Source organism: Mauremys mutica, chromosome 3 (genome assembly GCF_020497125.1).
Source record: "Mauremys mutica isolate MM-2020 ecotype Southern chromosome 3, ASM2049712v1, whole genome shotgun sequence".
In the NCBI taxonomy this organism is placed as follows: domain Eukaryota; kingdom Metazoa; phylum Chordata; order Testudines; family Geoemydidae; genus Mauremys; species Mauremys mutica.
Window position 1 is genome coordinate 11,705,845 of NC_059074.1, and position 25,407 is coordinate 11,731,251.

The window sequence follows — 25,407 nt, forward strand, 5'->3', positions numbered from 1 at the left end:
CACTTCGGGTGCATCTTCACTAGGGTAAAGGGTATGTTCTTAGCTAACTTGGGGGCGAAGTTGCTGCGCCCTACCCCACGTGGGTGAGCACTTATTATACAAATGCGACTCATGAGAGTAAAGTTACGGCTACACTACAGATCCTATACCAGCATAGCTCCCTAGTGTAGACGCAGCGTGCGCCTACAGGAGTTTTTGTGCCAGAATAGGAACACCGCCTGCTCGAACGCAGTTAGCAATGCCAGCTGAAGCATTCTTCTGTTGATATTGCTGCATCTACACTGGGGATTTTGCCGTCAGAGCTGTGTCACTAGGGGATGTGAGGTTTTCAGTTTTAAGTGTAGACCAGGCCTAAGTGACAACAGGGAGTAAGAGCTCCACAGTTTGGCTGTTGGAATGGATAACATTCTATTCCAGGGTTGGATAAAAACACATTCAAGACTGATCGCTGTAAAATGAAGAATCTTTTTAAAGTGGACACCAGTTCACATTAAAATGACAGGTTTTTTTTTAAAAAATCACCCTCTGTAAAACAAGAAGAATATAATTATGGTTGTATTCACCGGTCCTGGTCCAGATTAGGACCCCACTGTGCTAGATATATTAAAACAGAGATGTTTCACACTGAAGAAATTAAACCCATTACGTAAATAAATTATTAAAATGGAAGCAATTAAATAAAAATCATAACAGTCTCCAATGTAAGCAGTCAGATCTGCGTGCACAGAGGCTGCATCTAATTGCAGAATTAGGATTTTAGGGAGAAATAATCCTGCAGCCTTCATGCAAGCAGAAATCCCAATGACTCCAAGAAGAGCTTTGCCTGCATACGACAGCGGGGCAATAGCTCATTTCATGGGACCGGCACTTAGTTTAATCCCAAAGTTCCCTGCAATCCATACAAATCTGGTGTCCCTTGTTGTTTCATTGCTGAGAGTGTGACATGAGAAAAGTAGGATTATTGCACTGAGGATAGAGTGTGTTAGTTGCACTGAAAGAAAGAAGCTCACAACCCTGTGTGGATTCTGCGGGGATAATTTTTTGTGTGTCCTTCATTTTGGATCTTTGGACGTTTTATAGCCTACATTTGAGCACCGGAAGGTTGAGAGGTGTGTGTGGGACTGGGCTTGTTCTTTCCATCTCTCATCCTGTTGAAAAACAAAATTAGGAATCTGTAGCCCTTGTGCGCAAAGTGAAATAGGCTGGAGACGGGTGTCCTGAGCATACAGTACTGGGCCGCTAAACTAGTCGGTTTCACTCGCTATTCAGGGATCTGTCTCGCCCTGGTAATCTCTTGTAGTTTGCATGCTTAAAGAACAAAGCAAATGTTTTGACTGAAGTCTATTTTTTAAAAGTATCACAAAGTTCAACTTAAATTGTGGAATTTTAAGACAGTACAAAAACATGCATCTCAAATTGTGAAATTTAAAAAAATAATGGAAAAATATTTAATCATAGGTTGTGTCTGGTCTTTTTTATGTAGAAAACCTACATTTTGGAACTAAACTACCTGACAATGAGCCATTAAGCATTCAGCATGTTATTCCAGGCATAATGAAACTGACACTACACTCCCTGCGAGCGAATCTTTAGGGAGTGCTAAGTCAGTGTGGCCCTTGGTAGTTGTAAATTTGTCCAGCCTCAAATGACAAATTAAAAATAATTATTTGTGATCACATTTAACTAGGGTCTTTTATTTTTTAAAAAAAAAATGTGTGTTGAAAATGGTTAGATCATGCAAGGTGCAATTGCCATTAAATACTCCCTGAAATTCCTGATGTTGTTGCCACTAGAAGTAGCACTGCGATTTCCGTTTGTGCAGCGACACGGTGGAAAATTCTGAAGGCCCAGTGCATTGTAACAAAAGTGGATCGGCATTTCACAGACTCCTTTCGTCCACTTAAGTCAGTGGGAATTTCTTGTAACCTGTGTAAGGAGTATCCAGCCCTTAGAGAAGACATTCCTGAAACAGAACTGATTTACTGAACCGCTGATAGTTCCTTTGTATCTTATATTTTGAAACAAGCAGTTCTTTCTGTTATTATTATTCCTTTAAATACAGTTCGGCAGTATTGGACTGCCTCGTGCATAGAACTCAGACACCAGGGCTTTTAATGGGAGCACACTGCAATAAAGATTGAGGCTGATATTTTCAAAGCGGGGCATCCAGCGCCCTTACCCAGCTTTGACGATTCCAGACTTCAGAACGTAAGAATTCTTTGCTTTTAAAGTGCTGTTTTAGGCAGTGTCTGAGGGCAGCGAAGACGTATTTTGCAGAAATTTGCACTGAGGTTTTTAAAGATGGTTGACTCTGCAGCGTCGTTCTGTATTACTTCAAATAGGCTTGATCTATGCACAAAAGTCTAAGCAGAGAGCTGCGTTAAAAGACAATCTAGCCGGCTTTGTTCTGAGATGAAATGGTTCCCATTGCAATCAAAGTGGGGTTAGTTATGGACTAGAAGAGAAGCAGGATCAGGGCCATATAAGACGTGGGGGGAGGAGGAATTGGGATGCAGAGGAAAACAATCTGCTGCAAAATGAATGGAGACCTAAAATTAGTTGAGTCTCAGCACACAAATCCCAAGACTACAGTTAATGGAACTTTCGGTAATTTCTAATCAAGTTGATTGGTTGCCACATAGAGGGGTTTGGTGTTTTGGTGGCATATCAGCAAAATTTGATCAGGATGGTCCCTCCCCATATTGGAGCGAAGTGGATCTGATGTTGCTCTTTGTGGGGGTGGGAAAGTACGTCTGTTTGTTAGAAAGTCTTTCACAGAAAGGAAAAGTGAAGGTTCTCCCTTTACATAGGAAGATAGCAATGTCCAGACAGGATCAGAGCTGGGGACCAATATTGCGTCTCCACCAGGGTCAGTGCCAGATGGTGCAACAGAATAACCTGCCCTAGGGGAATCTTTCCTCCTAACCCCCAGTAATTAGAGGTTGGCATCACCCCTAAAGCACTTTAGGGGAGATCACACAACTGCTGGTAAGAAGCAATCGGTTGCTCTTTTACCTCATTCATCTCCCCCTTCCATTTGTCTGGCACAAACCTCTTCTCTGATGTGGCTTATTATTAGCGGTAGTAGTATTTGTTTTGCGGTAGCCCCTAGGAGCCCTAGTCATGGACCAGGACCCCACGGTGCTAGGTGCTGTACAAACAGACCAAAAGATGGTCCCTGGCCCAAAGATGGTCCCTGGCCCAAAGAGCTTCCAAATCTAAGTATAAGACAAGAGACTACAGCGGGGATCGACGCTCTGAGATCGATCCACTGGTGGTCGATTTTGTGGGTCTAGTAAAGACCCCCCCAAATCGACTGCAGATCGCTCTTTGGTCGACCCCTGTACTCTACTCCCGATGAGAAGAGTAAGGTAAATTGACAGGAGATTTTCTCCCGTCGACCCCCCGCAATGTAGACCCCGCAGTAACGCGACCTAAGGTACGTCGACTCCAGCTACGTTATTCACGTAGCTGGAGTTGCGTAGCATAGGTCGACTTACCGCGGTAGTGTAGGCATAGCCAATATCATTATCTTACCTCAATCTTCACTCCGAGTGCACAGCCCTGCCTGCAGCTCCTGCCTTGTAAAACAGCCCATGTGTATCGGCAGCTCATCACCTCTCCATGTATTTTCAAATATCATTTGAAAGGCTTCCCCCCCGCCGACTGCGTCTTCATTTTCCTCCCCTATGCTGTTGCCAGCTCGTTGTGAGATTTGGTGTTGTTTCTGAAAGCCCCAGCTCCTGGAGTCATGTTATTGTGTGAGAATCTCCAAGCTTTCATTGGGAAAAAAATTAGTAAGTTTCTAGCCCTCCCGGTGGCAGAGGAAAGCTTGAAAACGGGAGCCCTAAACCCTCAAAACTCAAAAGGCAAATTAAAAAGAACCCAACATTTATTATTATTATTTTTAAATCTCACGATTTTTAAGCCAATCTCGTGATTTTTAGAAGGCTGGGCTCATGATTTTTGAATGTCCTGGGCTGGCAATTCTGAAAAAACACTGTGAACTAAGCAAACCTTGAGCCCGGGCGCATGTAAGGTGCTAAATGTGTTCCTACTATGCAAGGAACCAGTTCTGCCCCCAGCTGTCTGGGGGAGGCTCTCTCTGCACGGGAGGGATTGGGGATATGTTGGGAATGCTCAGTGACAACATGCATGAGGGGAGCATGGCCAAATGTGGGTACCGCGCCTCCCTATGCCCTGCAGCAGCTGCTGCAGCCTGGCTGCCTTGATATCCAGTTTTCTCCAGCAAACCCATGCCCAGAGCAGAGCCCTTCACTGTGTGCTTCAGAATTCGGCCCTTGCGCTATGTGTTTTAAAAGATATGGAGCTGATCTTCAGATGCGGTCAGTTAGCTCTGCTCCACGCACTTCAAGTTACTATCATTCACGGAGTCTTTGCAACAAAGGAGGCTCCAATGGACAGAGGCCGCTCAAGACAATGGGATGTCTGGCAGCCCGGCCAAACGTACGTAGCACCCGGGGTTGCAGCATCACTCAGGTTTGGCCCAGCTGCCCCAAGTAGAATCTGCCACCCGAGGCAGCCGCCTGCTTTGCCTGTTGCTAGACCAGCCCCTGCCAATGGAACTAGGAAGATTTACACCTGCTGCGGGTCCAGGGAAGTTATAGTGATAAATAGCAACTGAGGAGTCTGGCCCTAAAGCTTTGTGTGAGTCACAGAATGGTTATGGCCCCACGTTAATGTAAAAGTCATTCCATTTGCCTAGCGGAGCAGTCCCAATCTCCCACTCCCTCTGCAGTCAGCTCTGCCTGCTGAACTCCAGTCTGTGGGTGTTCTGCCTGAGCCAGGATCAGCCTCCTCTCTCTGCCTTTCCACTCATCCCCAACCATTTACATTTCTGAGCCATCCAGTCAAACTTTGTCACCTCCAGTCAGGGCTAATCAATAGCGAGTGGGGAGCAGGTTAATTATAATCGCAGAATAAACGCTGAAGTCTCAAAGTTCACCCGACTTTAGCAGCGTTTCAAAACCGGAGAGGACAATGCCAAGAAACTTTCATTGATCCATCCAGGGCAGGTGTGGGAGTGTGAACCTGTCCGCAATCCGATCTGATTCAAGACTACTCGATTTTGTTCCTTATCTCAAGCTATTTCCTATCTTATAATGTCTGTTATTTTAGATAAAAGTCCAATCAATTGGGTTAGAAAAACTGCAAGTTATATTTTCCTCTGATAAGTTTTGGTACCTGCAGGTTTATTGGCTGGGTGCTTGTCAAGGTCTGAATTGACCTGTTCAGATATTTAATCAGTTACTGTGAAAATCTCTCTCTCTCTCTCTCTTCCCCACCCCCCTCCCAGTGCAGGGGAGTGACCCAATGTTCAGAACAGCAAAAAAGGCCGGAAAAGAGAATTATTAGAGGTTATCCAGGGAACCGGGCAAAAAGCACAAACCGGGCATATTTGGGATGATGAAAAGAATTAGGGAAAACAAAGATATTAGGCTAGAGTCTGACCTGAGTTGTCCTGGGCTGTTTTCAGAATTCCTTCCTTTAAAGATATTCACCAGTGTGACAGAAACCAGAATCTGGCTCAGTGATCCTGCAGGTCTGACATGAGTCAGTAAGACTTTTCACTTGCGCAAGGATTCGTCGGCTGAGTAAGGGTTGCAGGATTGGACCCTCAGAGAGATACCCTCAAGGGGTCGAATCCCCAAGAATGTGTTTCATAAAACAAACAACAAAAAAAGGTAAGCTCCGTACCAATGGTTTTCAGATCTTTGCACAGAAACCTTCCCCTGCAGGGGTTGGAAGCCGAACAGGAAGAGGGTCACTTGGGTGAAACTCGTGAAAAAAACCCCAGGCTAGCTGCCTTGTCCAAGCTGAGCAGGAGACAAGAAAGGAAAGAAACGGCACAAATGGTGCAAGGGGAATTCAGTTTCCAGCGATGTAAGGGGTCATTAGTGACAGGGGCCAATCACGTTCTGTGTCAGGACAATACGATTTGCCTCACGACAGCGTCATTTTGGCAATGGAATAATATAGAAAGAATACAACCGTCATTATTTATCAGATCTTCCATCCAGAGTTTCAAAGTGCTGTTTTCCACACAGGGGCCCTGATCGTGCAAAGATTTAAAGCACATGCTTATCTTTACGCATTGTGAATAATCCCATTAAACTCAATGGGCGAAATCAAGTCAATGGCAAAACTCCTATTGACTTCAGTGGGGCTAAGATTTCACGCAGTGGGGCTTCTACTCACTGTGCATAAATCTAAGCATGTGCTTAATTACGTCTGTGCAGGATCGGGGCCAACAGTTAAGAAGCCATTAAATATGTGTGGGTCCAACCAGTGATTTGGGTCCAGATCTGGCTTGCTTTACTCACGTGCATAGTCCCAGTGACGCTCTAATAATGATGATGAGATACGCCAGCCGGCTGTGTAGTAACTGGAGCCTGAGCCTGCTTCCCCGATGGTGTCTGCAGACACTGGGAGAAGCCCTTCGTACTGCCTGGAGACAGGGGTGCGTGTGCTCAGAGAGGGAGTGGGTCATATGATTACTTGGTTTACAATACCCAAAGGACTCTGTGTGCGACCCCTGTGCTGAATGCTAGAGGTAGGAGTGGAAGGAGGGTTAGTCACAGCAGGGGAGAGCATAACATGGGAGGGGCACAATGGGTCTGGTTCTCACTCACCCTAGGGCCCCAGGATGCCACTCTGTCAGAGTAAAAGAGCCGCCCAACGGGTGCAAACAGCCTCCCCTGCAACAATCCTTGCCGGATTGGCCTCCCCTGCTCTGACAGAGCTGACACAAAGGCTGCCAGCCTGGGTGTGGACAGACCCCACCCCCACTAGCGGGGCTTGAGCTGGCACGTTAAGAACAGCAGTGTGGCTGGCTTGGGCAGCAGCTCGGGCTCTCATGCCAACCCGGCCCCCTAGGTCCGAGCTCGGCTGGCTAGCCCGAGTCCAGGCCGGAGCCGCAACGTCCACGCTGCTCTTTTTAGTACCCCGGCTCAAGCGCAACCAGTATGAGTCTGTCCAGCCAGGCTGGGAGGTTCGCTCTCAGCTGCAGTGTAGATGTAACCAGGCAGTTAGAGCAGCCCTGAGGCTGCTCTGACTTACACGGGGATCAAGGCAGGCCCCTGCACAGTCCCAGAATACAGGGAGTGCAGATGTAATTTTAAAGCCACCTTCCCCTCTTCCCTCCATCCCTGCCCAAGTGCAGGAACTGAGTAACTGAGCCTCAGGCCAGATATATTTAGAAGGGCCCTCAGCTGTATAGATAACAGTGTGAACAGGGTCAGTGATAATCTGCTAGGAGTTCCCAGCAAGGTTGTTCCTGGGGGTTCCCCAACCCTTCAGCTCTATTGGCCCCACAAGTCCCTTCAACCCTTTCCTCCCCTCCTTTCTGTTTTTACTCGCCCATCTCGCTGAGGCCTGGAATGGCTGGAGGGGAATTAGCAGATCCTCCCTCTTCACCCCACCCCAGAGAGCAGCAATATCCGGCTAATCTAATCACAGATTGGCAACAGCCCTTCCGGGGACCCCCCAGGGTATGTCTTGTGAAGGCTGGGATTCAGTGGGACAGCCACGGAAATCACTGGTGGTGCCTCGACCTTTCTTTCTTTCTTTCTTTCTTTCTTTCTTTCTTTCTTTCTTTCTTGACAGTTTGGACACACTTCCAGAGTGCTGTAGGACCTACCAGGGTACTAGTAGCCATGGGGTCTGAGCTCTTCTGTGATCTCTCTCCTCTTTCTTTTGCCCCGCCCCCTTGCCCTGTCTGTCTCAGGTCTCTGTTTTGGGCGCTGTGGACCACACCTCGCCCCGAGTGACCACAGGAGCTGGTGCCTGGCTTGTAGAATCAGGGCAATTAGGATGATTCGGTCACAGACCGTACAGAGGAAAAACACCCAGCCAGCCGAAGTTTGGTCCTCTGGTTAAGACACTGTGCTGGGACTCGGGAGGTCTGGATTTCTTTCCTGGGCTGTGCTGCAGACTCCCTGTCTGACCTTGGGCAAGTCTCTTAACCTCTCTGTGTCTCAGTTCTCTATCTGTAGGGGTTGCGTGCCCGCTAATGATCTCTCAGGGCCACTGGCAACTGGCAGGGTTTAGAACAGCCGTTAGGCTGCTCTAGATTGCTCTGGGGATGAGGCCGGCACTGAACTGGCCCAGTGATCAAGGGGCTGTAAATGCCTCCTTTGCATATCCCTCCCCAGGGCTGCCCCCCAGCACATAGGCTCACTGTGTAACCTGATATCTGGGATGACTCGAGCAATAGTTTGGCTGTGGGATGGTGTGGAGGCCTCTTTGGCTAGGGGACAAAGGGGCCGCCGCCTGTAGGAAGCTGAGGGCTGGTTTTGCCCTCAGATCCCAACAGGGGGTGCTGTTGCCTGGCTGAGGGAGTGGGAGGAGCTGGCCAATCACATTCTCCCTTTTTATTTCAACTGGAATGTGGATGCTCTTTTGTGCTGACTTATTCGTTACAACTTCCCGTTCCTGGGTGTCTTTTTCAGGGTGAAATCCCTCCCCCCACCCCAGGCAGAGGGCTAGCATGGGGCCTACGCACCACTGAAATCCTACCTAAGCCTTGCCTTCTAATCAGGGCGCAACCACGAGTGGTGCGTAGGCCTTGTTAGCGCCAGGGTGGTTTTAAACCATAGCATCTTAAGTCCTTTGTAAAGGAATAATGCATAGCACCCCTCACTCAGTGAGCTTGTTCCTGGGCCGAGGAACACAGCACCGAAGGGTATTAGAAATCCCACATTTTCTGGCCATCACTCTCCGTACCCCTCACTGCAGATGGGGGGTTGTAGGAATTGTTTTTCGGTTCCACCCCTGCCCTTAAATCCCCGGACCAAATGACACTTAAGCCGAGGGGAACCTCTGACAGCCAATTTCCATTTATAACATGGAGATAACTCAGGGAGGAAAATGGTGCCAATGCTGTTTCCTGTTGGATGGAAGGGAAGCATTTCTAGGAACATTCCTGTGAAGCTCTCCCCTGAATTCTGATGTCATGGCTCTGACCCCATTTCCTGTGAAGGTCCTGGCAAACCAGCAATCGGCTTAATCCAGGATTCGTTTTAAAAGCATGCAAACCTGCAAAAAAGTCATATTGGCTGCAAGGATCCTAGATGCATAACCGATTAAAAATCATATATATATATATATATATGTGTGTGTGTATATATATATATATATATATATATATATGTGTGTGTGTTTGTGTGTGTGTGTGTATTTATATATAATAAAGATGAAGCTAAATCTATGAGCAGGATCAGAAACATCTAGAAAAGTGGGGTAGTTTATGTCTACACTACCACTCATGTCGGTATAACTTCTGTCATTCGGGGGTGTGAATTAGCCAGCCCTGGAGCAATGTAAACTACACTAACCTAAGCACCGGTGTGGACAGTGCACTCCCGCCAACATAGCTTCCGCCACTTGTTGTGGGAGGATTAATTAAGTCGACAGGAGAGCTCTCTCCTGTCGGCTTAGAGTGGCTACACTAGAGAGCTTACAGCGGTGTAGCTGCATCGGTGCAGCTGTACCGCTGTAAGATCGCTAGTGTAGACATGGCCTTAAGAGTAGGATGTTCCCCAGGACATATAACAGGTTGTAAATGTGGAGAGGGACTGATACAGCAGTTACTTGGATGCTTAGGACCCTATCTTCCACTGATGTAAACCAGCATAGCTCCACTGTCGGCCATGTATTTATTTCAGAATCTGGCCCTTAGCTGCCTTCCATTTCCTGTCCAGGTAGATCAAGAAACCTTCATCTGACCATAACTAGCCCCGGAACCAAACTGTGAAGTTCAGGTCCAGATCCAAACACGTCGCCCATGTCAAATTGCTCATCTGCACGCGGCCGGATCTACACTAGAAAACAGAAGCAGCACAGCTGTGCTGGCCAGGAATGTGAACAAATGAACCCCGCGCCGACATGGCAGTGTTGGCAAAAAGCCAAAGTGCAGATGCAGCAAAGAGTCTTGTGGCACCTTATAGACCAACAGATGTTATGGAGCATGAGCTTTCGTGGGTGAATACCCACTTTTTCGGATGCATGCAAGCTCATGCTCCAAAACGTCTGTTAGTCTATAAGGTGCCACAAGACTCTTTGCTGCTTTTACAGATCCAGACTAACACGGCTACCCCTCTGATACAGTGCAGATGCAGTTATGCCAGCAAAAATAGTCCCTTTGCCGGTACAGATTATTCCATTTGGGGAACTGGCTCAAGCTAGACTGGCCGACGCACGCTTGCTGGTATAAACTGCGTCTCCACTAGGCAGGTTTGCCAGTATAGCCCTGCCGGTGTATCATTCCTGGCAAGTGTAGGCAAGGCCTAAGTGTTAGCAGGAGCAACACCAAAGGTGGTAGCATGTGGTCCCTTCCACCCCCTCCCCAGGGTTGTGCAAGAGACCCTCCCAAAAAGCACTGCACTCCTTTGCCCCTGACATCAGCAGCTGCCCAGTTTTTCCCCAGAATGCACTGCTGGGAGCACAGCAGGTAGAGATGGTCCTGGTGGGGGAAATGCTGCGGGGCAGCCGTGCCGCCGCACGCGTGAGGGAGGCGAACTGGTTGGACCATTGTCACCAGTATGGGATGTGGGAGATCCATGCTCACGTCCCTGCTCTGCAGGCATCGGAGCGAGCTGGGATGAAGAACTCTGCTCTGAATCAGGGCAGGCAGGGTCTTCCGGCTGGGTCTCCTTCAGGCCGGTGCCGTCCCCGCCGAGCTAACACGCAGTTGCTGACAGGGTGGGTTTTCATGCACGTGGGGAACACATTTCGAAACCTCGAAAGTTGCCGCAAAATGGAATTGTCGTCCTCCGGCCTGCACGGGCTGTAACTGCTCTAGATATGCACACCTGGGCCTGTTTGCACCTAACGTGGGTCCGCTTGTTTTGGGGCAGCAGGGGGAGGCTTCTCCTTCAATATGGGTGTTTTAAAAGAGCTCCAGTATTTGGGGCGTTCCACCCACTCAGTGTCTCTTCACACTTCTCTGTCTACATGGCGCCATCACCACAGCATCTGAGCACATGGGCGGTGCATCGGATAGGCGGGGGGAGGCTGTGCCGCCCCGACCACGCTCCTCCCTGAAGTCCCCTCCTGCTTACGCTTTGCCCCAGCCCAGGCAGGCTGCTCTTCAGGGAGGCGTGCTGGGGCTAGGGTGGCCAGGACTTGCGGTGGCTGGGGCCACCCATTGCTGGGGGGTGGGGGTAGACACTTGGCCTGTCCGCCCTGTGCTTGATTGTTGGGGGCACTGAGGCTGGGGTGGGGGCAATGGGTCACCCTCCCGCCCGGTGCTCCAGAGCTGGGGGCGGGGAAGGGGGCTGGCAGCTGTGGGGATGGGGGGGCTGCAGCGGGGGAAAGGGGCAGGTCCTCGGGCGGGGGGGGCAGGGCTGGACGGGGTCTAGCCTCCCACAACCATTGGTTCACCCGCCGCCCATGTCTGAGCCTCTCGCAGACATTAGTATATTCTCACAACACTGCTGCAAGACCAGAGGAGTGCTAGTATCCCCGTATTACAGGGTGGAGGGAAACTGAGTCAGGGAGAGATTAAATGATTTACCCATTAGCAGAAGGGCTCTGGTAGAACCAGACATTGAACTAATGTCTCCTGAATCCCAAGCCATCCTGCCCTCTTTAGCACACCACATTGCATGCAGATTTCAATGATCTAATCCCCGTCACCTGATTGATTGCTTCATCCTCCATTTTCTGTTGCACCCTGGCAATGTCCAGTATTGAAAGGAATTTTTGTGTGTGTGTGTGGGGAGGGATAGCTCAGTTGTGTGTGTGTGTGTGTATACCATTGCCCTCTGCTGGATGGAATCAGTATTGCTCACGTGTGTGTCATAGGCCTTACGCTGTTTGTAGATAAAGGTCAAGTTGCAAAGATCTGTGCCATGAAGTTAGTATAAGAACTGTGAAGCTTTGGGTAGCCACAGATTTGCTGTAGGATTTTGAAACTTGTGATACTGAGGGAAACAGTGATTTAAAAAAAAAAACTCTTATAAAGTGATTTAATGTTAGAACCAGATCATAGTCTGAATATTTTATAAGCAAATATGTAGGTTCTTTTTCTTCTATCAGATCAAATAAATCACATGCCAGAGTCTGGGTCAGACGTATTTCCAACGCAAATAAGTCAAATGAGAAAAAAATGCAACGTATTTTCAGGACGGGGCTCAGACATTTTAAAAAAATCTTTTGTAACAAGGCTTTTTACAACAGATTAAATCCCCAGATATTGACAGGGATTCTAAGAGACAAGGAATACCATTCTGCAACTGGATCTGCTCGCTCCGACCCCAGGCAGGCCGACTGTAGAATTGAGGACAGTGTTCATGTTTGCTGGCAATTTTTCAAAACAAAAAAAACCAAACAAAGGGGCAATAAATCCATGTGATATATTTATAACTATTCCCCCTGCTATTCCGAGAACAGCACACAGGCCCGGGGATCACGTATGTTCCACTTATGCTCACAAAAGCATGGTGCACGGGTGTGAATTGTCAAAGTGCTGTCAGCTACACAAAGTAAATGCATGAAACAATGGAGAAAAACACTACTTTCTTGAGTTGCTTTCGGTTCTAATTGCTTTAGGGGCACTTGATGGAAAAGTGATTTTCAAGTTGACGGTGGCCCTTTAAAAATAAATCCTTGGAACATTTCTGTTGGTCATAAGTCTTGCTGAATCGTATTTTGTGGGTTTCCGGTTGAAGAAAATAAAATCTAAGCAGAAAAGAGTGGAGGAAGAAGGGTAGGAGTGGAGTCTGATCAGCCATGTTCTGCTGCCCTCATTCCTACTTAAAACAAAAATAATCCTACCACCATGTTCTACTTCCCAGCTTTTCCACCTATCCTCTGGTGTGCTCCACAACTCAGCTCTGTAGCATTAACGGGATGACCAGTGCTTCCAACTCCTTGTGATTGTCCTCATGTGCCCCGTGCTATTTGGTGTTTTTTCTTAAAGCCCCAGCTCCTGGAGTCATGTGATTACATGAGACTCTCAGCTCTTATTTCAAGAAACAAAGTGAGTCTTGAGTCCTTGTGGTTGCAGTGAAAAGCTTGAAAACATGAACCCAAAGGTTCAGACACAAGAAGGCAAATATAAAGAACTCCAAATGTATTAGTTTAAAAAAAAATAAATGATTTTTAAGCTAATCATGATTTGTGGGACCTGGCTCATGATTTTTGAATGTGATCCTGGAGTTTGCCTGCTTTTCCAGATGTCCCTGTGCTCCATTCCCCAGCTCAGATCTCATCTGCTGTATGGCAGGAGTCTCCTGCCCGCCTTAATTCCCATGCGGCATACTCTGGGCCTGCGTTTTAAAGCCAGCGTGCACTCGTGCGAAGTGAGACTCCTCTAAGAGTCCATCTGGGACCCATGTATACACGAGTGTGCCGCTCTCACCTCTTATCATAACAAATTGGTTTAGGAAAGGCAGTTTCTCTGGGGGAAGAACTGCTCTCATGCTCTGTTTAAAGCCGGTAAGTGCCCGGCTGTGCGTGACGGATGGTGTCTCCTTTGTGGAGGTGCTTCAGTGAACTGACAAGACACTTTTTTAGGGGGAAATGTTGATATTAAATTTCCCTCCATCTGTAAACAGAACTCCAGGGCTGTATTAATGGAAACCCATTTCCACTGGGCAAATCAAAGGGGGTGAAGATAACAGGCAGAAGGGGAGGGTGAGAGCTGTCAGAGTTGAATAAACTGCCTCAAGTATGTCCCATCCAAAATAACACAGCGAGGATCTTTGTCCCCCTCTAGTGGCCAGCCCATATATAGAGGCTTATAAGTTTGCTACTGCATTTGACCTAATGGACCTTGTCGCTCTCTCTTAGGTACTTGTATTACGACACTATCTGAGCACCGCACGATCTTTAACATAGTTATAGAAGTGCTGTTATCGCCATTGTACTGGTGGGAAACTGAGTCACAGAGCGACTAAGTCATTTGCCCAAGGTCACACAGGACGAGTGTGGTGGGACACAGCTTTGAATCCCAGGTCCTGCACTAGTCCACTAGCCACCCCTAGCTCTGCTTCTTTAGCTCACACTTTTAGCTCCAGAGATCTCATGTTCAGTCCCCAAAGACAAGCCCTTTAAGGCCCAAAACGTAGGTTTTTTTAAACTTAAAAGAAACAAAGGATTGGTTTGGGAATGATTGTAACATTGGACAGGAATATGTGGCTTCCTGGATTATTATTTGTCTTTATTTCAAAGAAGTCTTTCTTTTAAGTGGTAATAGTCCCCCACAATCAAATACAGACCTGTGCAGTCACCCACCACCACTCAGGACCTCCCAGGGACCACTGACATCCCTGTCACTATAGGTGCATGGGACCTTCTGCCCAGCCACTGAACTGGGTCCATTTTGTCTGGTGAGTAGCACCTGACTCTGAGCAGTGCTCTTGATTTCGGTGGGACCACGTGCTGGTAAGGTACTGCTCTGTGAGAGCATGGACCCTGAGTGATCTGTATCTTAGCAATGACCTTTCCTTCTAACCCCCCCCCCCCAAAAAAAAATTCCTGAGGTTAAATCAGTGGTTTTCAACCTGTGGTCCACAGACCCCTTGGGGTCTGCAGATATGACTAAGATTTCCAAAAGGGTCTGCACCTCCATTCAAAATCTTTTCGGGGTCCGCAAATGAGAAAAGGTTGAAAAGCACTGAGTTAGCTTATGGAAGCATGCAGAGGCTCCACCCGACACTGGGGGCCATTGCATCATACAGGGTTATGAAAGGCCTTTCCCAGCCTGAGGACCGTGTAGTCTGACTAAACAACGGACAAGAGGGGAAAGACTCATCCAAGGTCACGCAGCAGCTCATTGTTCAAGCCAGGTCCAGCCCCCAGGTCACCTGGTTCTTTGGCCAGCTCCTTAACCACTAGACCAGGCTGTTTCATGTTAAACTCTGCCCCGCTCCCTAGCAGTTTACACTCTCAAGACCCAGTGCTGTGAGGTACTGGGAGCCTCCTCTGAGGTGCTGCGGGGTGCCCTTGACTCCTTGAGACCTTGATGGGAATTCAAAGTGCCAGCACCAGTCAGGTTCAGCCCCAGGTCAGACCTAACACAATGGCCAAAGAGCAGGGGAAGGGGTTCAGGTGTAATGTGTGATGATGCAGTGGAGGTGCTGATCAGGGAGGCGGGTGGTAGAAGCAGTGAGTTCTGAGAGGAGAGGGAGGCCATTCCAGTCAGAGGCTTCTGCCTTTGTTTCTCACGTAAATGGTGGCCTGAACCTTTCCCTGGCAAACGTAATCCCCTCCCAAGCTGCCACTTGCTGTGCCTGGCTCTGGGCAGGGCGTAAATCTCCACAGAAGGACCTGGCGTGAAGGGTAATAAAGAGGTCACATTATGGACCCATAAATCTTCGCTCTCCAGCGGCTCAGTGAAAGGGAAATTGTTGCCCTGAGTGTGACTGGAGGAGCCCTTCCCTCCGCTCCCATTGTTCTGGCTCCCTGCGGGAGCAGTTCAGGCAATTTGCTGCCTGACTAAACGTTTCCTTTCCAGGCTGCTAGTACAAGGTGCGGGGAAAGAATAAGTGTCAAAAGGGCTCATAATGACTGGATTTAAAGCCATGGAAGCACTTACTCAGGCGCCTTCCACAGGGAGCCTCCAGAGGCTGATGCTACTTAATCCTCGTTATTGATGAAAAGGCAAAACGGAACGAGCAGAACACTGGGAAAACCAAACCCGACCAGATCCGTGTGGCGCTGCGACCCTGGTGTCCTGGCTGTTTGCAGTCACCGCGCGCAGGTTCTTAGCATGGTGAATAGGCTTTTCTCTGGCACACAGTCGTGTCTGAGCAGATCTCTCCAACGCCGATGGCTACATCCTCACAAGCGACCCCGCTAGGAGCGGAGGTATTATCCCCATGGGGGGAGAGGGGCGCTGAGGCAGAGAGAGATGAAGGCCCAGCTCTTCACAGAGGGCTTCATATAGATCATAAGGCCCGAAGGGAGCATTATGATCATTGAGTCTGACCTGCTGCAGAGCACAGACCAGACGACTCCACCCAGCCTTTCCTCCAGTGTCTCTGAGCAGAGCAAGAGGGGCACTGGGCGGAACTGAGAGCAGAGACGTGGCCGAAGGCGCTGTTACAGTACGTAGGGCAAGGAGATGAAGCTTTGTCCGATGTAGTAAGAACCGGGAAGCCAATGAAGAGTTCCCAAGGAGAGAAGGGGTAGTGAGGCTGGAGTCGTTAAGAAGTTAGGTGCTCCTTCTTTTGTAGATTCCTGGATTGTTACGGGCAGAAGGGTCCATTCTGGTATCCAGCCTGTCTCCAGTACAACACAGGCTGGAGAACTCCACACAGTCATTCCTGCATCAAGCTCAGCTGGATGTGGTTGAGCTAGGCCTTGTTTTATAAAGACATCCAGTCTCGCACTTTCTAATTCACCACTAGGATAACGAGACCGTGCCAAAGGCTAAACTACACATATCAGAGCTCAAGACTCCTGTTCTACATCAGTTTATACTGTGTGAAGAAGCCCTCCTAGGGAGCATTCCTGTTAAAGAGAACAGGAGTCCTTGTGGCACCTTAGAGACTAACAAATTTATTGTAGCATAAGCTTTCGTGGGCTACAGCCCACTTCATCGGATGCATGTAGTGGAAAATATAGAAGGAAGATATATATATATGCACACGGAACATGAAACAATGGGTGTCACCATGCACATTATAAGGAGAGTGATCAATTAAGATGAGCTGTTGTCAGCAGGAGAGAAAAATAACTGTTTGTAGTGGTAATGAAAATGGCCCATTTCTGATTCCTGTTAAAAGGATTTCAGCAACGTAAAGTATGCCCTGGAGAAGAAGGAGGCTCTCTTCCTGATGAGGAACATTAGCAGTCTCTCCTCAGACAGGTCTGTAGTGCTGGATGAGATTGTGATGAGATTATACCTTGCAAACGTCATCTTCAACTCCTGGCTGCGCATTTCCTCCTTGGGCAGTGTGACCTTGTCACACTCACCTTGGAGATCAGCATTCTGTTAGAGACATCTACATGCCCCCGAAACAGCTGGGTAATATTAATGGTCTGATTTTCAGAAGTAATGAGCATCTGCAAGTCACCAGGAACTATGGATGATCAGCATTCTGAGATACCAAAACTATGGGTTTAGGTGTAGAGCTGAATGGGAAATGGTTTGGGGTTTTTTTCTCCCCAAGGAAGATTTAGATGAAAGCAAACCATGTTTGTCAACATTTTCAGTAGAAAATTTCAACCTTTCATCAAACCGAAAATCCCCAAAATGAAGATATTCCACCAAAAATTGATGGAAACTGAAATTTTTTTTTGGTTTTCTGATGAGAAATTGAATTCTTTTGAATTCACTTTCTGCAAACATTTAAATGTAAGCAAAAACCCATTGTTCTGCTGGAAATGATTTGTGACCTGTCCGTCCTAGTGGGTTAACTTTAGGCACCCACTTTTGAGGATGCTGGTCATTATCTTTAATGGGTGAGCCAGGTTAAACCCAGTTGACCATGATAGGGGAGAAGGATTGATTGCAGTGCTCTCATGTTCATGTTTCACTAAGGAAAAGGAGAGAGACTGTGAGAAACAGAGCAGACAGGAGGGAATGAAGAACTCCAGTGGGGGGAAGGAAAGGTGGAGAAACACAGCAGAGCGTAGGTGGAGTGAGAAATGAATACAGAGACATGGGGACTAGGAAGGGAAAGAATCTAGTGAAAAGAAGTATCACAACGTTGTGCCTGACCATAGACCTCAGGCCGATAGTAATGAGACATACTTGACAGTAGAGCTGGGTGGAAAATGTTTGGGGTTTTTTCTACAGAAAATTCTGACAAAAATTATTAAAAAAAAAGTCAAAGATTTTAGCAGAAAATGTTGACTTTTTCTCAGAAAACCAAAACCCTGAAAATTTGGTTTTCAGCCAGTTTTTTTTTCCTGTTTTTGACTGAAAATAAACAAAAAAAGACCCCAGAGAAAATCTTTTTGACTTTTGGCCAACAACTTTCAATTTTTGGTTTTCTGATTAAAAACAATTAAAAATGTCTAGGAAAGCAGACACTTCACATGCACCCGTTTGTTTTGTTAAAAACATAGTTTTCCACTGGAAAAAGTTTTGTTACAATTTTAGACCAGCCCTGTTTTACCCATTTTTCTTTGGAGCATGTGGAAAATGTATTAACTGAAACTTTTTTTCAAAGCAAATTGGCCTTTTGACAAAATAAAACTTTGTGTGCAAAAATTTTCATTTCTTTTGAAAATATTGGGGCTTTCATTGAAACCCGCCCAAAAATCAGAGGAAATTTTTGATTTGTTCATTGAAATTTTTGATTTTGTTGAGATTTTTCACAGGAAAAACTCGTTTCCTTACCAGCTGCTCTAGTGCCTTTGCTTTTCAAACAAGACTTTTTGATCTGTGGTTTGGTTGAGACTCAACTAATTGTAAGGAGACAAGGAAGGCATTATAATCACTATATTGCGAGGATGGGCAGGGATGGTGTCCCTAGCCTCTGTTTGCCAGAAGCTGGGAATGGGCGACAGGGGATGGATCACTTGAGGATTCCCTGTTCTGTTCATTCCCCCTGGGGCACCTGGCATTGGCCACTTTCAGAAGACAGGATACTGGGCTAGATGGACCTTTGGTCTGACCCAGTATGGTCATTCTTATGGCTACCCTGTGCATTCCAAAATCATGAGTCAGGCCTAGAAAATAATGAGATTGGCATAAAACTCATGATGGTTTCTAAAAATAAAAGATGTTTCTTTTTCTTTGCCTTCTGCTTTCAAGCTTTTCCACCCAAGCATGTGGGTTAGACTCTTTCTATTTTTTTCCCAAAGGAATGCTGAGATTCTTATAACATGTCTCCAGGAGTTGGGGATTGAAATAAAACACAACATTTCACAAGACTCAAAATGAAACTGCAAAATCCGTAATGCCCTTAAGCGTCCATAGCCTACTGAAATCCCCGGAACGACTCCTGTTGATTTTCATGTGCTTTGGATCAGGTCTTTATGCTAGAATCCCATTTGCTCCTGACTTCAGTTGTAGACACTGCAACCAGGATCTGCAGTGAAAGGAGTCGGGACACCAACGAATCTGCCGTGGGCGTGGAGTGGGAGACGGGTTCCCCTGATCAAAACTGTTATTCTCAACAGGCTTGTCTCTGAGATGTCTATGGAGAGATCTGTTAGGGTCCCAGAGATCACGCAGCTTTAACAAAGCCCATGTCGCATGGCAGGGTTCCTAGGATCTGCAGTACAATACTGAACAGGCCACTTCTGCAGCAGCTTCTGTTTGGCATGGCCTAGCCTAAACAGCTTCCAAAAATGCGCTTTTATCAACACTGGCCTGGACTTTATGTATATTCTGTCCCCGTACTGCAGTACACACTATGTAACGTGTTTCTGCATGAGAAACCCCAGAAGACTGATACCTCCAAGGGTGGCTGAGTTGTGTGCTGCAAACCCAGGACAAACTGAGCTGCACTGTTTTTTCCCTGCCTCCTCCCCTTCTCCTTTTTTTGTTATCATTCTATCGAGGCTCAAGGAACAAATGCTGCAACTACATTCTGCGGGGTCTACGTAGTTTCTATGTTTAGACTGGGAGCCAAGCAATCTCATTCCTTCGGTTATAATCAGGGAAGTGAGCCTGCAGGAATGATTTTGTGACAACTCCCCCACCCCACGTGTGGGTCGTGTCGTCAGCTGGGGCCGCACCAAAGCACTTTGAAAGAGGATAATCCGTTAGCTAAAGGAGTAACTCCGCAAACTGACAGCAGTTGTAGGCTGTTATCCTCTGTATAGGTTAACATCCGGGATGCGTTGCCATCTTGGCGGCTTAGATATTTCTGTCCCAAGGATGCTCACCTCAGATGTTCTCATTTTACCAAGTCAAAGGGAATTGCACTGAATTTGTCCGTGATTTCAATGGAATTACACCTCTTTATGCTGAGGATGGGTTTGCACTGGTTCTTGTTAGCTGCACATGTACCTCTCTAGTTCCCCTCTATGCCTGATCCAAGGACAGGGTGACCAGACACCCCAATATTACCAGGACTGTCCTGATATATGGGGCTTTATCTTATATGAAACTATGTCCCCACACCCCCCGAGAAAAAAAGTGCCCTGATTTTTTTCACACTTGCTATTTGTGACCCTATCCAAGGATGACATGGGTCTGTTAGACCCACTAGCTACAAAGCCTGTCTTTTGAGCTCCAGCGGAATTTCACTCTGAGGAGCTCCATTCAAGTAGCAGGCACACTCCCCCTGGCGTAACCTTGGTCAGCTCTAGAGATTGAACTGGGGGACTTCATTCCGGAGCTGAAAGCTTTCGTCTCTGGAGCTCGCACTAAAGAGCTCTGACAGATGCTGCTCCTCTGTGGATTGGGCCCAGAGTGGAAGGTGTAACACCCGGAGCCCAGCACTGCAAGCTCAACCTGCGATCTGAAAATCAGGATGTGATTCGTCTCTTACACCATTATCAGAGCGATGATTTTATGCACTAAGCATTTAACTGCCAAGGCAGAAGAGAGTCCAGCTTACTCTCCCATAGCTGTCTTAGGGCTGCAGTGCTTGAGGAAGAGTCTCTTTAGCATCTCCAAATTCCCAGGAACATATTTTGTAAGCAGACGTCCTGGGCCAGATTTGTCCATGTGGGTACTTCTGTGAAACTGGCTAAAAACGACCCTGTGCAGTATGCTGGCCTAATGCATGTGATCATTTCGCCCTCTAGTGGCTCACCCCACTCACTATGGCATCCTGCTATTTTCTTGTTCTTGTTCTTGGAGAAGGTCTCCTTTACTCCAGGTGGTAGAGGCCTGTTTTTCTATGCTGAGAGTCACAGGGCCAATTCCGGATGATGAGTCTGGCGTCAGTAAACAGGTAGTGTGTTACCTGTGCATCCATTGTGCATGTGGGTCTAGTGCTTGCATGCAGAGCTGGGTGTTTGCTCGTGCAAGTGTCTCCCTGATTTACATGTGACAATGAAGCCTTTGCACCCTCAATAGGTGCATGTTGTTTTCATGTGTAGCCTTGATGAGCCCAGTCCAGCATCCCTGGGATTCTTTACATTGACTTCAGTGGGCTTTAGATCTGGGCCTACATGAACAGTGGGGCTTTGATGAAAAGAGAGAGCCAGTTTGCACCTCTCTAGGTAGTTTTACAGCCTGGTTTTACAGCCTACTACCATGGTTTTCAACCTGTGGTCCATGGGCCACTGAGGGTCCACAGACTATGTCTCAGATTTCCAAAGGGGTCCACCCCTCCATTTGAAATTTTCTAGGGGTCTGCAAATGAAAAAAGGTTGAAAACCACTGGTCTAGTCTCCGAGAGGCTCATAATCATTAGAGGGTTTTATCCTCACAACACCCTGTGAGGTAGGGAAGTATTATCCTCATCTGATAGAAGAGGCACAGAGTAGATTAAGTAACTTGCCCAAGGCGCTAGAGAATATGTGTAGCAGAGGCAGGACTCCTGAATCCCAAGCCAGAGGCCTAGCCACTTGGCCAGCCTGCTTTTAATAAAGCCTGCCTTTTCCAAGGAAAGCTGTAACCTCCCCCCTCACCCCCATTTTTCTGCTCTCTGCTGATAGCAAGGGACTGCTTGAGTATTTAGGACCAAGAGTGGAGAGTTTTAAAAAGGTTTTATTTAACTCCATCTTTCCACCCTCTTTTTTTGTTTTGTTTACTGTCATGCCAGCAGAGTTCTTTGACGACTACTCCGAGGGGCGAGAATGCGTCAACTGTGGAGCCATGTCCACCCCACTCTGGAGGAGAGACGGCACGGGCCACTACCTGTGCAACGCATGCGGGCTCTACCACAAGATGAACGGCATCAACCGACCACTGATCAAACCCCAGAGGCGGCTGGTAAGGAACGGCTTGTGCCGCTCGCGTGCAGCCTGCGCACAACTACACAATAGACTCCAGAACAGGAAACGCTCACTCAATCCAAGCTGTCCCGAGGCGCCTGGGCACTCTGCAGTGATGAGGCTTAGAATCCTAGGCAAAAGTTGGGAGATCATCTGGTGTTTCACTTCCTACCCTTGCTCTGTCTCTTCTCCTTTTCACCCAGCAGCCTCCTGGGCCTCTCTCTGTGCCTCCAAAATAGCATCCTGGCTTCAGCTGAGTTATCTATGCCTGCAACACTCTGTGATCTGTTGTACTGGCTGCATTGGCTCCTCAATGGAGGTCCCATGGCAAATGGTGCAAAGGACTGTGGGACACATGGGAGACCCCAAGTGCCTGCCTGCTGCTCACAGCTGAGCAGAAGGCCAGCCCTTGGGTTTACAGGGTCCTACACAAAATAACATCTACAGAGCTCTGCCCCTGACCCCCAGCTCCCTTTTCACCTCCAGCCTGGTCCCCTCCACCTCTCTCTACATTTCTTCCCACGTCTACATACGTGTGATGCCCACCCCCTGGCTACCTCCTGCCTGCCTATGACCTCCCTCAGCTTCTGGTGACCCCACCATCTCCATAGCCTCTGGTGGCTTCCTGTCTGAGCAAGCCAGGAGGTAGAACTGAAATGCTGGGGGTGGGAAAAGGAGTGAGACAGTTTGGTGTGTCCCACGGCCTACGGGACTAGCGTCAGGACAGACCGTGGATAGGGAATCAGGCAGGGGCTTCTAGCTGGTAGGTTAGGTGAATCTATCTCTGTGTGTGTAAGTATTTATACCATGCCCATCCCCCTGGGATCTGTGCACCTGTCTCTGGGGAAGGGCACCCTGCAGCTTCGTAGGGCACATCTGTTGGAGGGGAGGTGAAGAGAGAGATTTCTGCCTGGCCCTGCTGGTGAGAGATGACCGTCCCCACACTGGTGCAGCTGGTGTAGATGCTCTATGCCCTGCGTGATGTCCTGGGGAGCGGCCTGCTTAGCCCAAGCCCGTTTATCCCCTGGACACCCAAGACTCTGCCACAATCCTCTAGCGGCAAGGAGCCAGCTGAACAGCTCCCTGTAACACCCCATCCCGCCTCCATGCCAGGAGGAGGGGACTGTGTCCGTGTGCAGTCTCCAGCCCCATCTCCTCCCCGCTTTCCCACATGTGTCTGAGCTTCAACGGGCCTGTCGCTCTCCAGCATCTTCAGAGAGGCAGAAGGCAAAAATCACACCACTGCCTGAGTTTCTTTGGCTTTGCCTTCTGCGGATGACGCTCAGCTGGCCATAATCCGCTGGCTCCGGCGCCCTCTGCTGGCTAAAGCGCTTCATGGCCATGTGCTCCGGGTTCGTCCTCCCAAAGTCACTTGAGCTGTTTTGTGCTTTGCTAGGCCTCAGGCTGGCTTGAAAGAGCGCTAGGGGTTGGAAGGAACCGGTGCGCTTTGCGCCTGGCGGCGGTGCTCACTCAGCAGGCCTTTGGGGCACGGGACCTCGGGAGCCGCTTGTTCCACTCGGAAACTGACTCTTCTCCAGCTTCGACGCAGCCTGAATTTGTTGCCGTTCTGGGCACGCTCCAAAGCTCCCCGGTGTTCGGGGAGGGCTGAGGTGGCCGGGATGGGGTCTCCTCAGCGAATCTGAGCATGGGGGGAGATTTTGAATTGCATTGTAATATGGTTTGGCCCCAAATCCCCATTTGCTGCTTCCGTTCTGCCGTATATTTTTAAGGGAGGGCGAGGGAAGCTTAGTGCCTGGGAGAGGTGCCCAGTGTGTGTGCCTAGGTAACCCATTGATGAGTGTGGTGGGTCCCAGTCCACGGTGGCTGTGTGTCTGGTAGAGCCCATGGCTTCAGTGAGTTAGCTCAGGATGTCCCGCTTTCAGTCCCTGGTCTTGGTGAGGACGGTGGCTGGCGTACTTATTCAGATAAAGAAGTTCAGTCCAAAAAAGATGAGTGTTAAAAATCAACTGATTCCGTAAAGCCATTCCCTCGTCTCCGTATGTGCCAGCTCAGACATTGCCGCGTGATCACTGCCGATCTTGCCACAGTGACTGCGGTGGTTGTGTTTTGTGCCAGTGTGGAAACATCTCCCCAGGTGTTTGCAGGATCTCCTCCCCAGTGTGCAGACACATACAGTGTTCACCTGCCTTGCATGTTCTCTCCAAGGCTCTCGATCCACTGACGGTTTCCCAAAGGGGGTGGGGGCACATCCCAAAAGTCTAGCAGGGATGGGGTGCACAGGAGATGTCTACAGTAAGGTGGGTGGGCCCCTGGTGAGGTTGCAGGGAGAGAGGACTGATTCCCGAAGGGGAGCCCAGCGTTCCAAACCTTGGGAAATATTGAATTAAACGTCATCCCACCCTTGTGGGGTAGGTGTTCTTATCCTCACTTCACCCTTAGTGAAAGCAAGCCTGAGAGAGAGGACGTGATAACACCGCAGATCACTGGGAGACGTGGGACTGGAATCCACATTCCTGACTCCTAAGGCAGTGCTGTCACCTCTAGACTGGGGGGGCACGGATCAGCGTTCACGTCACACGCCCCGTCAGTACCCGGCCTGAGCCGGGGAAGCTAATGATCCATGCCCTGGACCAAATTCAGTGATGAATTCTGGTCACGTGCCAACTGAGGCACGTTGCGCATATGCCCAGAAGAAGACCACTAGACCACATGCATGTACACTAGCTAACTAAGCTGCTTTGCTCTACAGCAGGGGTGGCCAACCTGAGCCAAAATTTACCAATGTACATTGCCAAAGAGCCACAGTAATATGTCAGCAGCCCCCCATCAGCTCTCCTCCTCCCCTGCTCCTAGCGCCTCCCGCCCACCGGCAGCCCTGCCAATCAGCACATTCCCCTCCCTCCTCACACCTGCCGATCAGCTGTTTCATGGCATGCAAGAGGCTCTGGGTGGGGAGAAGGAGTGAGGGCACGGCAGGCTCAGGGGAGGGGGAGGGAAGGGGTGGAGTGGGGGCAGGCCTGTGGCAGAGCCAGGGGTTGAGCAGTGAGCACCCTCCGGCACACTGGAAAGTTGGCACCTGTAGCTCCAGCCCCAGAGTTGGTGCCTATACAAGGAGCCGCATATTAACTACTGAAGAGCCGCATGTGGCTCCAGAGCCACAGGTTGGCCACCCCTGCTCTACAAAATTGGGTGGAAACTTCAGGCCAATGGGCTTTCTTGTGTTTCAGTTTTTCCCCCTTCAAGTACAGTCTTTCTCATGTGGTTTCAGCACATCACTTTCCAGTCTCCCTGTGCCCCCTGTTACTCAGGAAGTGCAAAGGGCTGCGCTAAAATCTGAAATAAACCAAAAATCCGCACACATTTCCCCCTTCCTCTAAAAAGCGTCGGTTCAGCCTCTGATCGGTGCTTGAGAGGACAGGCTGGCTTTTATCGTACCTGCACCGATCCCTTCGTTTCTAAGTTGACCTGCTGAAGCAGCAGCAGTTTGGATCTGGGTTTTGAACACCCTGCCGTCAGGGTGTGTTTGGATCCCAGTTTTGGTTCCGCCCATTCGGTTCCTGATCCAGGTTTCGGTTTAGAACGCCCACCAAGTCTGGGTGTGTTTGGAGACATGGGTTTGTTCCAGGCCTA

At 48.7% G+C, this 25,407-nt stretch overlaps 1 protein-coding gene across 2 annotated transcripts in view; it reads left to right on the forward strand.

The window, feature by feature from the left end:
- The window catches only part of GATA4 (GATA binding protein 4), a 47,045-nt gene that overhangs the window by 10,417 nt on the left and 11,221 nt on the right, over nt 1–25,407 (forward strand). The window contains exon 3 of one of the 2 annotated variants that reach the window (XM_045011485.1): nt 21,645–21,814. In XM_045011485.1, coding sequence (XP_044867420.1) covers nt 21,645–21,814 — 170 coding nt within the window. The remainder of the gene's footprint in view (nt 1–21,644; nt 21,815–25,407) is intronic. The other variant, XM_045011486.1, reaches the window with a different exon arrangement.